Source organism: Juglans microcarpa x Juglans regia, chromosome 5D (genome assembly GCF_004785595.1).
Source record: "Juglans microcarpa x Juglans regia isolate MS1-56 chromosome 5D, Jm3101_v1.0, whole genome shotgun sequence".
NCBI lineage: Eukaryota > Viridiplantae > Streptophyta > Magnoliopsida > Fagales > Juglandaceae > Juglans > Juglans microcarpa x Juglans regia.
The window spans coordinates 965,738-979,612 of record NC_054602.1 but is presented as its reverse complement, the minus strand read 5'-3'; the positions used below and the strand labels follow the sequence as shown (position 1 = coordinate 979,612).

General features: G+C 35.0%; 1 protein-coding gene across 1 annotated transcript; it reads left to right on the top strand.

Moving 5' to 3' along the window:
- Positions 1-4,355: 4,355 nt before the first annotated feature.
- On the top strand, positions 4,356-13,046 carry LOC121265358 (pleiotropic drug resistance protein 2). The gene is made up of 20 exons (XM_041168954.1): positions 4,356-5,212; positions 5,300-5,420; positions 5,748-5,836; positions 6,214-6,298; positions 6,411-6,701; positions 6,798-6,888; positions 7,049-7,949; positions 8,084-8,244; positions 8,342-8,445; positions 8,589-8,742; positions 8,833-8,919; positions 9,630-9,766; positions 9,885-10,217; positions 10,379-10,669; positions 10,773-10,856; positions 11,183-11,316; positions 11,424-11,651; positions 11,832-12,003; positions 12,189-12,443; positions 12,556-13,046. Exons 1-20 carry the CDS (start codon positions 4,830-4,832, stop codon positions 12,823-12,825), a joined length of 4,371 nt encoding a protein of 1,456 aa, XP_041024888.1. The 5' UTR covers positions 4,356-4,829; the 3' UTR covers positions 12,826-13,046.
- Positions 13,047-13,875: the final 829 nt, after the last annotated feature.

The following is a 13,875-nucleotide window of genomic DNA, read 5'->3' as shown; positions in this document are numbered from 1 at the left end:
GTGAATGCAATATGGCGGGATCAAGAATTCTTTAAGTTCAGATAATTTGATGACATTAGAATTGTAAAATTCAGTAATTTATATTATATATTCTCTTTCGTTTAAAGATTTTGAATTTTGAATTTAGATAAGAACTTCGACAAGAATATCCTTTTATACATTATATTAAGAGTAGTATTATATATATTTATGATGTTATTTTATATCACTCATTTTATTACTTTTCTTTTAAAATTTAAATTTCGTAATTTTCAACTTACTACATATGGCATGTGAAGAACGAAGTTTTTAAAAAAATATATATATATTTAGCAATTACCTTATACTAATGAAGAAGAAGGCGGTGGAGGTTGAAAACTTGAAACGCCGAACTCGAACTGATGAGCGGCTAACTCGAGCCAGCCGACGTTCGTGCAATGTTTGAGGCGGGGTCCAGGAGGAGTGGAAATCACGAATATCGATCTCAACTCAACACGCCAATGCAAATCCCTTTTAACTTTTCTTTTCTAGAAGGCGTTAGAATGCAAGGGGTCATACTTTTTTTTTTTTTTTAATTGGAGTTATTATATTCAATATTATAAGATTTAAATTTTATAATATATATTTTAAATCAAATTATGTTATATAAAGACTTTACTATATGTATTTTTCAATTGAACATATTTAATGAAGTACATATAAAATTATGTCAATTTATATTAATAAAGTACATATATTAATAGTACGTTCCATCATATTCGTAGAAGATCAAATTTCTTTATCATTTATAAAATTACTGTAGATTTATTGAATGTGTGAGAATCACGTACTTTTTTAGTAAACAGGCATAGGCATGATAATTTTTTAACTTAAATTTTAAAAAAACTATGTACTTCTTATGTATTTAATGGATACTTGTCAATTTTATAATGGGTTAAATGCGGAAACTTTCTCCAACCCAATAATTTAAAAAGAAAACTCCATCCTTAAATGAATATGAGCATGCACCAAATTTCTAAATGCACGACTCATTATTGCATTTGGATGTTGAACTGAGTTGAGTTGAGTTGAGTTAAGTTGAGTTGAAATGATTAAATATTATTAGAATATTATTTTTTAATAATATTATTATTTTAGAATTTGAAAAAATTAAATTGTTTATTATATTTTGTATTGAAATTTGAAAAAGGTGTAATGATGAGTTGATATGAGTTGAGGTGGATTGAGTAACCAAACGAAGCCGCTTAAGAAGTCAAAACAATTTTTCTTAATGTTGGTATCGAAATTCAATTATAAATAAAGATACTCTGTACTACCTTGATTCTCATTTAGATTCAGAGATGAGTTGATATAATTTTAGATGAGTTGAATAAAATATTATTGGCATATTATTTTTAATATTATTATTGTTTTATGATTTAAAAAAATTGAATTGTTTATTATATCTTGTGTAGGAATTTGAAAAAATTATAATGATGAGATGAGATGAGTTTCGAATACAAACAGACCAAGACTTCGTTTGGTTGTTAAACTCATCTGAGTTCAACTCAATTCAATCTAATTTTAAATTAAGTCTAATATTCAAACGCTAAACTCTCAAATTACTAAACTCATCTCAACTCCAAATCTATTTACGCGTGAGACCTACAACTTTTTTCAATTTAATACTTATTTATACGTATAACCCATAATCTTTTTCAATTTCATATAAATACATATAAATTTATCTTAACATCTAAATATATTTAAACTCATTTTAAATAGATTCTACAAAATTCAATTTATTATCTTAATTTATTATTATTCATAAAGATCTCAACTTAACATTCAAACCCAACTTTCATGTTTAAATCCGCTTCTCGGATGACGAGTCACGACTAAGGGTGCATTTGGTTACTAAACATCTCTTAATTCATCTCAACTCTTCATTACAATTTTTTTAAATTTCAATACAAAATATAATAAATAATTCAACTTTTTTAAATCTCAAAATAATAATAATATTAAAAAATAATATTCTAACAATATTTTATCATCTCAATTCAATTCATTTTAACATTCAAACCCAACCTAATTGTTGCACAAGACTTGCCCTGCACAATGCATTTCCGCACAGAGGATCGGACCAATTACTATTTGATGTCTCTATCACAAACCGTTTCAATGCCGATCAGTTGGGACAAAACACTCATTCTCTGTATTGTCACGGAATATATATATATATATATATATATATATATATATATTATACGACTACAAAGTTCATTGCAACATCGTTCAATTTTCATGAATCTAGGACGGATAAGACTTGCATATTCTGTTAGGTCCGTGAAGTTTATGTAATCGTGTTTGTCAATGATATAGACGTCTTGATTGATTAAAAGACCGGTAAGCTTTTATACTTTTTTTAATTCGGAAAGTCTTGTTGAATCTTAAAGCTACTTATAAAATGTTACGCTTCGAATTCACTTATAAAATATTATATTTATTTTATAATAAAAATAATTTTATAATTTAAAATATTATATCAAGTCCGATTAGTTTGTAACTTTTTTTTTTGTGAAATTCCTGATTAAAATATTTCTCACAAAAATAACAAAAGCAAGTTACTAATTTAATACTAACAGATACAAAGATCATAAAGGTCCATTACAAGTCATTGTGTTTGATTCTATATAAATTCTCCTTCCAAACAAGTTAACAAAATCATCCCATCTCATCTAATTATTACAATTTTTTCAAGTTCTTATGCAAACAAGACAGTTAATCTACACTTTGATTATTCAAATTTATATATTGACTCAAACCATTCATTTAAAGTGATTATTTAATGTGATTATTGTGATGTATTAATTCCTCACATGAGACTTACATATCAATAAGTTTAGAAACATATTTTATTTATAAGTTTGTTTATTTACACGCTCAATATATAATTATTATGAAAGCGTAAATGGTATATTTTTACTTTTTTTTTACATAATTTTAATAGATCATATAGTAATAGTGTGTTTACATATGGACTTATAAAGACTAATAAAGTACATTTAATATTTATATATAGAAACGGATAAACGTTAGAGATCATTTATGTATGAGAACCATTATTGCTACACAATTTTTTCACAAAATATATATCACACACTGATTTGGTAAGTATTGAATTGACAATAACTTATTGAAAAAATTAACTTAAAAAAATGATTAACAAATTTTTATATAATTACGCTGTTGACAAAATAATTCTTTTTCTTTTTCAAGTATAGCCAATTTAGCAAGTTAAGTCCTTTTAAACCCATGAAAAAGGGATAAGAAAAAATTATGATACGTACATTTACTTTCGTATATTTTTTGTACATTTTACTAATGTGACGAAATTCACGTTTTGAAAAACCAATATCTCTCCCATAAGTAATAGGTTAGGATTGGTATAGCAATTTTATTTCATATCAATAAAGAAGAAAGCTTAGGCATGCTCAGTTCAAGTGATTTTGTCAAAGCCACATAAAGGGTAAGGACTTTTTCAGCAGGCTTATAAATGAATGTGAATAGCACCATGAGAAAAGAATTACCATCGTTAGAATGCGACAACAAGATCTTCATTTTTCTCCATTTTTTTGTAAGTCAAAAGCCATAGTTTTAGCATTACGGCAACTCCGTGTCAAATAGTATTTATTTTATATTAAAAAAAAGTGTCGTAATCAATCGTATTAATAAAATATATAAAAATGATTGTATATAATTTTTTTTTTAAAAAAAAAACAAACATAAATATTAAAAAAAAATCGGTGGGTACACAATCAATACAAATCCTAGTTTTTTTTTGAAATGAAATCCTAGTTGATTCTATCATATTTTCCTATAGAGTTTAAGATCAGAGGAAGTTCGGTGAACAGCTGTCACGCCAAGAAAATAGTACTACTCCCGCGCTAATATATTTTTATCTATAGTTAATCACATGATAACAAATTTAGTGATCATCTACAGATAGAAACGGACGCTATATAAATAAAAAAAAAAAAAATCTGTCAAGTTTCTGAAATAATTAATAATTATCCACACATTTGTTTGGATCAGCCAAGAAAATCTAACTTGATTTGAGTGAATTAGGATGTCTTTTCATGTATTAATTTCAGCACCAGCGGCGACCACTGTGAGTCGTACAATTAACTTGCGTTTGCATGAATAGTGTTTCTAGAAACCACCTTTCGAATCCATCTTTTTCTATCCTTTATTTGTGATCATGGAATCTTTTTCCATGAACCAGCTATATATATAAATATATATATATATATGTTAAAATAAATATTGATATAAACGTAATAATTCTGGTTCTCAGTCTCGATCAGCGAGTTATGATATTAATAATTAGCTGGAACAGTAGGAGGCTTGCACTACATGCATACAGTGTCCTGAGAGTCAGCTAGCTAGCCCTCCGTGAAATCTACCTGATCTTCATTTTGACCCCCCGAATATGCGTTGATTTTCGCTTCCCTTTCAGATCACCCTCCACTCCTTCCTTTCTCACCAAAAATTCCACCACCTCCACCCTTTCTCTCTCCCACCATTTTCTCTAAATAAAATCCACTTATAATCGGAAAATGGTTCAGAGCGGGCCAGAGAGAGTTGGTGCATAGCTAGAAGAGCCAGTTTTCCGGGGGAGTTTGTTTAGCAATTAGCACATGAGAGGCCCAGTTCAAAACAAACATTTCGTTTGCACGCGAGGTTCAGACAAAACGGATACAATACAAGAAATACTGCTTTTACTCACTCTTATACTTACCGTGTAACTCTATTTGGTTATCCAACGTAGCGTAAAGCACTTTAACATAGTAAGCGCTCAGCGCGTAATGGCGTCGGCTTTGGCGGGAGACGATCTCGCCCGGTCGACTAGCAGTCGGAGGAGCTATACATCGGCTAGCCGAAAGAGTTGGGCGTCGTCCAGCTTCCGGGAAGTATGGGCCCCGCCGATGGACGTTTTCAGCCGTAGCGGGCGGCAGGAAAACGAGGAGGAGGAGCTGCGATGGGCTGCCATCGAGCGGCTGCCGACCTACGATCGGCTAAGGAAGGGGATGCTGAGGCAGGTCCTCGACAATGGTAGAGTTGTGCAAAATGAGGTGGACGTCGCCAATCTTGGGACCCAGGACAAGAAGCAGTTGATGGAGAGCATACTCAAGGTGGTGGACGACGACAACGAGAAGTTCCTTGGGAGACTCAGGGACAGGACTGACATGTACGGATGTTTTCGTTTGTTGTTGTTTTTCCTTTCCTTCTGTGATTTATGTTTTAATTTGGTTGATTTGGTTTGGATTGGTGGCAGGGTGGGGATTGAGATTCCTAAGATTGAAGTTCGGTATGAGCATTTGTCCGTGGAGGGGGACGTGTATGTCGGGAGTCGAGCGCTTCCTACTCTTCTTAATGCTACCTTGAACACAATCGAGGTATAATATATATAATTTATATATTCTTTTGAAAATTGATATAACCCGACTTCTCTTTTCTTATTTTTGTTTTAGATTTTGTGGTAAAGAAGAAAACTTGTGAGAAACGGAGGGATTACTTCCCTCTGTTAAGCAACTAGAGAAGGCTAATTGTGTTATTAGGAATTATAATTGCTCTCTGTCCTTTCCACCAGTTGTTCTGAGAGAGCCTAATTACTAGAAGAAGAAGCCTTTACTAATTTCGTCATTTATCTGTCGAACATTTTAACTGAGCTTTTGCGGATAATTGTTTCTGATTCTATTTTCACTTTGTAATGGTGAAAACAGAGTATTCTCGGAGTGGTTCACCTTGCTCCATCCAAGAAAAGAAAAATCCAGATACTTGAGGATGTTAGTGGAATCGTCAAACCATCGAGGTATCTTTTTGAGATGGCAGTTGATTTCAGTTCTTTATTTTGTTTTATTCTTCCAAATTTGATAGGGAAGTGAACACTTGCCAAGGTAATCTTACTGAAAATGGAAATATAGCAGTAAAACTGATCTTGCTTGCTTTGTATGTGGTAAAAGTAGCCTTTCCAAAATGAATTTCGTGCCTACATATCCACACTTTTTTTTTTTTTTTTTTTTTTTTTTTTTTGTTGATGAAGACAGAAGTTTGTTGCTCTTATTTTTATTTCTTCAGAATGGCCTCTAACCGATAGGAGAATTTCAGGATGACTCTACATCTGGGTCCTATATATTGCTCTTATTTTTGTTTCTTTAGCATGGCCTCTAACTGATATGAAAATTTCAGGATGACTCTACTTCTGGGTCCCCCAGGCGCAGGAAAAACAACATTGTTGCTGGCGCTTGCTGGGAAACTCGATGACGATCTAAGGGTTTGCTTGTTGTCCCTTTCTTTTACTATTTCATGTGTATCTCAGTCCACATAAATCTGTTGCAATAAGGAATAATTTTTGCAGCCTGCTAAGTAACTAAAGCTCTGTACAGGCATCCGGGAGAATCACCTATTGTGGTCATGAATTGAGTGAATTTATTCCTCGAAGAACCTGTGCTTACATTAGTCAACATGATCTTCACTATGGAGAAATGACTGTCAGAGAGACGCTGGATTTCTCAGGACGCTGTCTAGGGGTTGGTACAAGATATGAAATGTTGGCAGAACTCTCAAGAAGAGAGAAAGAAGCGGGAATTAAGCCAGATCCTGAAATTGATGCATTCATGAAGGCCACAGCCATGTCAGGTCAAAAGACTAGTTTGGTAACAGATTATATTATCAAGGTTCGCTCTCTCTTTCATGTTGCTACATCTGTTTTCTGTTTTTGTTCATTTAACAAGCCAATTTAAGATTGCTTACTTCGTAAGAATCTTTAACAGATACTTGGACTGGATATCTGCGCGGATATTATGGTTGGAGACGAGATGAGGAGAGGTATCTCTGGTGGACAGAAGAAGCGTGTGACTACTGGTATGTTTTCCTTGACAGTGTCAAGTTGTTTAAAATGGAACTGGAGTTATTGTTCTTCGACATTAGATGATGTATCCAATTCACATTCCTTTTGCTTATAGAAGACCAACAGAAGAATTATGGCTCTTCAATCTGATTGTTTTATTATAACTGGGAGCAGGGGAAATGTTGGTCGGACCGGCAAAGGTTCTTCTTATGGATGAGATATCAACAGGGTTAGATAGTTCTACCACTTTCCAGATATGCAAGTTCATGAGGCAAATGGTTCATATTATGGAAGTGACCATGGTCATTTCTCTTCTACAGCCAGCACCAGAGACATTTGATCTTTTTGATGACATTATCCTACTTTCAGAAGGTCAGGTTGTCTACCAAGGTCCTAGAGAAAACATCCTTGAGTTCTTCGAGTTCATGGGTTTCAAATGCCCAGAAAGGAAGGGGGTCGCTGACTTCTTGCAAGAAGTAACATCCAAGAAGGATCAAGAACAATATTGGTTCAAGAAGAACCAACCTTACAGATACATCTCGGTTCCTGAATTTGCACAGGCCTTCAGCTCTTTCCATATTGGCCAACAGCTTGCAGCTGATCTTAGCATTCCTTATGACAGAGCTAGAGCCCACCCAGCTGCATTGGTGACAGAGAAGTATGGTATATCAAACTGGGAACTATTCAAGGCATGCTTTTCAAGGGAGTGGCTGCTAATGAAGCGTAATTCTTTTGTGTACATATTCAAGACTACCCAGATAACAATTATGTCGATAATTGCCTTTACAGTTTTCCTTAGAACAGAAATGCCAGTGGGATCTGTATTGAATGGAGGAAAGTATTTTGGGGCATTATTTTTCAGCCTGATTAATGTGATGTTCAATGGGATGGCAGAATTGGCAATGACTGTTTTCAGGCTTCCTGTCTTCTATAAACAGAGGGATTTCTTGTTCTATCCTGCTTGGGCTTTTTGCTTACCTATTTGGGTCCTCAGAATCCCTCTATCATTCATAGAATCAGCAATATGGATCATTCTTACATACTACACGATTGGATTTGCACCATCTGCTAGCAGGTAGACAGGTTTCTAATTTCTTCACTATAGCAAATTGGTTCCCTACTCACTAGATGTTGGAACTTTATGTTTCAAATGCATGGGTTTAGTCAATGTTTTTTTTCACTGACACATTTCTTCCTCTATCACTTCAGGTTTTTCCGACAGTTCTTGGCATTCTTTGGCATACATCAGATGGCACTGTCCCTATTTCGGTTCATTGCTGCAGTCGGAAGAACACAAGTTGTTGCAAATACATTGGGTACCTTCACCTTGCTAATGGTTTTTGTGCTTGGAGGGTTCATTGTTGCCAAAAGTAATTCATCTCCTTACAATCTATCTTTCAGTGTATTTTCAAGCATTAATTTATTTTATAACAAACCTTGAATCTTCTTTTCGTTTTGTGCCTGCAGATGACATTGAGCCATGGATGATATGGGGCTATTATATTTCTCCTATGATGTATGGGCAGAATGCCATAGTAATGAATGAATTTCTTGATAAAAGATGGAGTGCGGTAAGATATCTTCACAGTTTAATTGTATTAATTTGTTGATTTAGGAATTGCATCTACAGTTCATATGCAAATATAAGCTCAGATTAGGCTTTTTCAACTCCATAAGCCATGATGATAGTCATTCAAAACTTTATATGTTGCAGCCCAGTATTAATGGAACTACAGTTGGAAAAATCCTGCTCAAGTCCAGAGGCTTCTTTACCGATGAGTACTGGTTTTGGATTTGTATTGGAGCACTTTTTGGATTTTCTCTTCTCTTCAACCTTTTATTTATTGCAGCATTGACTTTCCTTAATCGTAAGTATCACATCCCAATCTACTCAGAGTTCTGTTTATAAAAAAGAAACCTTGGAGTTGATAAACCAGTTTGTGGTAAATAAATTTCAGCTTTGGGTGATTCAAAAGCAGTCATTGTGGATGTGGAAAATGACAAGAAGAATAAGAAGTCGTCCGCTGGACAGCATGAAGCGGAAGGTTTAATCCTTTACCTTTCTTCCCCTTCTTTTTTTTTTTTTTTGGTTCCCTTATTCCACAGCTTCTGCTGGCATTTAGTCAAAATTACCTCATAAAATAACTAATTGGTCTTTCCTTTTCAATTAGAGAGCTACAAGTTTAATATCTCACCACATCTCTGCACAAAATACAGTTTTCGATGCGTGCAGTAGTAACACCTTTAAGCAAGATAGCTAGTAGCGTTAAATGCATTAACATGATGTTTGAACAAGAACAAATGTGATGTTTTGCAGTTATAGGGGTAACAGACCAGAGCTAAGATCAGGCAAAGAATTTTACAAAAACTCTTTTTTTATTCCTTGAAGTAGAACAATCTTTCAAACTCTGAAAAGTATTCATACCTGCATCAATGCTTTTTGCCAATCCCTTAGAGAAGGAAGATAATGTGATACATGTATATTTGAGAAGAAAACCAAAGACACGAAGGTTTAGCTAGTTAACAGGAAATCTATATTTGGCATAAAAAGATGAACTTCCAAGGCACTACAAAATCTTCAGGACAGAAGCTTACATGCATGTTTCAATGGTTAGAGATTTTGTATACAATTCCTGTACTTTAACTGTGCCTTCTTTTCTTATGAATAAAAATTCTTGATTACCTATAAAAAAAAAAATGGTTTAGAGATTTTATCTTCTTTTATAAACCTGACCTTTTGTGAAAAAAATTATAGGTATTGATCTGCCTGTGAGAAGTTCTTCGGAAATTGTTGATGCTTCAGATAATAGCCAAAGAAGAGGAATGGTTTTACCCTTCCAGCCTCTTTCACTTGCATTTAACCACACGAATTACTACGTGGATATGCCAGCTGTAAGTCACACATTTTTAAGCATTCCAGGCTCTGGCATATAAATTCAGGGTTTCATGGACACTGGAAATTCTATTTATCCCCCAAGCACTGCTGTGAATATTTTGTCTTTCATATCAGGAAATGAAGACTCAAGGGGTTGAAGAAAATCGCCTTCAATTGTTACGAGATGTTAGTGGTGCTTTCAGACCAGGGGTACTGACAGCGCTTGTGGGTGTTAGTGGTGCAGGGAAGACAACCCTTATGGACGTGTTAGCAGGAAGAAAGACGGGTGGCTACACTGAAGGAACCATTAGCATATCCGGTTATCCTAAAAACCAAACAACATTTGCCAGGGTTTGTGGTTACTGTGAACAGAATGACATTCATTCACCACATGTTACTATCTACGAATCTCTCCTATATTCTGCTTGGCTCCGTCTGTCTTCGGATGTAAAGACACAAAAACGAAAGGCATGTTGCACTGTCTTTTAGCTAGAATTGGTCTCTTTCTAAACTTTTATGCACATTCACTTTCTTCTAATCACCAGAAGCTTGGATTCCTATTGTTTAAGGATCCAAGTTCTGAGTGTATGTTTTTAAATTCTTGTTTTAATTTTCCATTTGTGGTATAGATGTTTGTAGAAGAAGTTATGGAATTGGTTGAGCTTAAACCACTGAGAGACGCTCTAGTTGGCCTTCCAGGGATAGATGGTCTTTCAACAGAACAAAGGAAGAGGCTGACAATAGCTGTGGAGCTGGTTGCTAATCCTTCCATCATCTTCATGGATGAACCGACTTCTGGTCTGGATGCCAGAGCTGCTGCTATCGTTATGCGTACAGTTAGAAATACAGTGGATACTGGAAGAACTGTTGTATGCACCATCCACCAGCCTAGCATAGACATTTTCGAAGCTTTTGATGAGGTACTGCTCCATTTTCTTAACTTGTTAAAGTTTGTTATTTTAAATATTTTTTATGCATCTATGTTGCAATCTATTTTAAACCTTGACATTGTGCTTCTTGCAGCTATTGCTAATGAAACGAGGAGGACAAGTCATTTATGCCGGACCTCTTGGTCGCCATTCTCACAATCTAATAGAATACTTTGAGGCGAGAATCTGTTTCATGCATTTTCCCCTTTAGAATCAAATGGTAGAGTTGATCAGTATGTCTAATGTTCATAATATAAGCTCTGGATTTCCACTTCCACAAATTCCTAACAAATTCTTGGCTTCCGAATCTGAGTGGTATAAAACTACCAAGAGTTTTTCTTTTGCTTAATTGAAGAAGTGTCTTTTTTTGGGGGGGTGGAGGAGAGATTTGAGCCACTGACCTCCATTTCACGAGACGTGCTACCAAAACCGATCGTGTTATGTCTTAGAGTTAATTAATAATTATTTTGCTAGCCAATGACTAATTTCTATGAACCATGACAGGCTGTACCAGGAGTTCCTAAGATCAAGGATGGCTATAATCCTGCTACATGGATGCTTGAAGTCAGTGCTCCTTCAGTTGAGGGACAACTTGATGTGGATTTTGCAGAAATTTATGCCAACTCCTCACTCTATCAGTAAGTTATAATCATGTTTATTTTTATAATAATTACTTTCGTGCATCCCTGGATTTTAGATTTTTTTCTTATCTGATCTCTCTCTCTCTCTTGGGGCACTCTTTCAGGAGGAATCAGGAACTCATAAAAGAGCTCAGTACTCCGGTACCAGGCTCCTATGACCTCTACTTCCCAACCCAATACTCCCAACCTTTCCCTGTTCAGTGCAAAGCTTGCTTTTGGAAACAACATTGGTCTTATTGGAGAAACCCTCAGTACAATGCCATCCGTTTCTTCATGACAATAGTCATTGGTGCATTATTTGGTCTTATCTTCTGGAACAAAGGAGGCAAGATGTAAGTATTTAATTTTAATTTAATCACTTTAGATTTCTATCATGTGAAAGATTGCATGAAATGTAAATTCCAGAGGTTAGAAAGTGATCCATTCATATTAAATGCTAGGAGCACCCCTATTTTATCCTCGTTTTGGTTGGTATTTTTATTTAGTGTTAACTCTAATATCTTTGTTAACAGGGCCAAACAACAAGATTTGATGAATCTATTGGGAGCCATGTATGCTGCTGTGCTTTTCCTTGGAGCTACCAATGCTTCTGCGGTGCAGTCAATTGTTGCCATTGAAAGAACAGTTTTCTATCGCGAAAGAGCAGCCGGAATGTATTCCCCACTGCCTTATGCATTTGCTCAGGTAACCTAAATGCAATTCGTCTCTTTTCTAGTAGGACTGTAATTCCAAACTGGCTACAGGAAGTATCTGGCAGTCAAGAAAACCTTAACTGAAGTATATAATTTAACTATATTGTACGTATAATGAGACTCTATTTTACAAGTGCACTTTTAATACTCTACTGCAAAACTGTCCATATTATGCAGGTGGCCGTAGAGACAATTTATGTTGCAATTCAAACTATTGTTTATTCTCTTCTTCTTTACTCCATGATCGGGTTCGAATGGAAGGCAGGCAAATTCTTGTGGTTCTACTACTACATATTCACGTGCTTTGTCTACTTCACATTGTATGGAATGATGATTGTTGCACTGACACCGGGCCATCAAATTGCTGCCATTTGTATGTCATTCTTCCTCAGCTTCTGGAACTTGTTCTCTGGCTTTCTACTTCCCAGGACGGTATGCTTTTCAAACCCAGTATATGTATATATGTTGCATCCTGCACTCACATTTTAAGAAACTTTGAATCTCTCACTTCATACAAAACTCAACAGTTACCTACACATTGCAGCAAATCCCAATTTGGTGGAGGTGGTACTACTGGGCTTCGCCGGTGGCTTGGACACTATATGGCCTGGTGACCTCTCAGGTGGGTGACAAAGACTCTGTCCTTGAGATTCCTGGATCTGAGAACGTGCCATTGAAGACATTCCTTAAAGAGGAGTTGGGTTTTGATTATGACTTCCTTCCAGCCGTTGCCGTGGCCCATCTTGGCTGGGTTCTCCTCTTCTTCTTTGTGTTTGCCTATGGCATCAAGTTCCTCAACTTCCAAAGAAGATAACCAGCTTCAGTTCACACGTGCTAGTCTCAGAATTGCCTATACAATAGTAAACCAATTATGTAAGTAGTTATAGACGTGGAAACAAAATAGTTACCTTTTTTTTCTTGGGGGTCAATTTTTTTCAGAACGTGTACTTTCATTCTTTTCGTCATGATTATCCATAGGCAAATAAAATGTTAGATATCAATGTAAATGTAATGAAAGACATGTATGTTCGTGAATGGCCTTTTCAACATTTTTTTTTCCTTTCCCTTTTAAGTTTTTCCCCAACTCAGCATAATGGCACGAGAAGCTGGCAGTTTGCTAGGAAACACATTCTCATTTTGGGCTGCCCAACACTATTTGACATAAGCCAAGCATGATAGATTGGGCCTGATGCTTCTCTCTTTCTTGTGTTTTTGAGGCCCGGGACGGTTTTAGTTTGTTGACATGCATCACGGGTGTCATAAAATTATTTAAGAACCATTCTATTCACAAGTTGGCGTGGATAATACACCATTCATATCATTCACATGAAATTATTTGATTTATAAAATTTAAATTTATAAAAAAAAAATTATAAATTAAATCCTTCTATATCAACATTTTTCAGTATATATATTATGTATTTCACCCCAACTTGTGAATATAATTATTCATTAATAAAACACAGTATACTTTTTCTGTCGTCAACCACGTTGAGATACTTTGGAAATCATATCTCGAGTTGTGACGCCCCAATCCCGGATGGGTCGGAAAGTTACTTTTTGTCACTTAAAATCATATCTCAACCATGCAATTGTAGACTCTAAATTTTCAATGATGCATGAGACTCACTGTTTCAAATCAACTATTCCAATATGATTAATCTAAACACCACAAAATCTTAAAATAAACATCAACCTTCCAAAATACCAAGTCGACTGAGCAAAACAAAACTATTGAATAAAATTCTCCAATAACCAAAGTACTTTCTCTGTACTTAATTCACTATAATCACGTAGCCTTATACATGCTTTCTACTCTTGATCCCCAACTGGAACATTCAAAACATCTGAAAATATTATAGAG

What these genes read in the sequence shown, in the direction of transcription:
- LOC121265358 (XM_041168954.1), top strand. Translation starts at nt 4,830, where the DNA reads ATGGCGTCGGCTTTGGCGGGAGACGATCTCGCCCGGTCGACTAGCAGT. An exon ending in TGGACAGCATGAAGCGGAAG is followed by an intron (nt 8,920 to 9,629) that starts GTTTAATCCTTT and finishes AAAAAATTATAG; the next exon opens with GTATTGATCTGCCTGTGAGA. An exon ending in GCTTTCTACTTCCCAGGACG is followed by an intron (nt 12,444 to 12,555) that starts GTATGCTTTTCA and finishes TACACATTGCAG; the next exon opens with CAAATCCCAATTTGGTGGAG.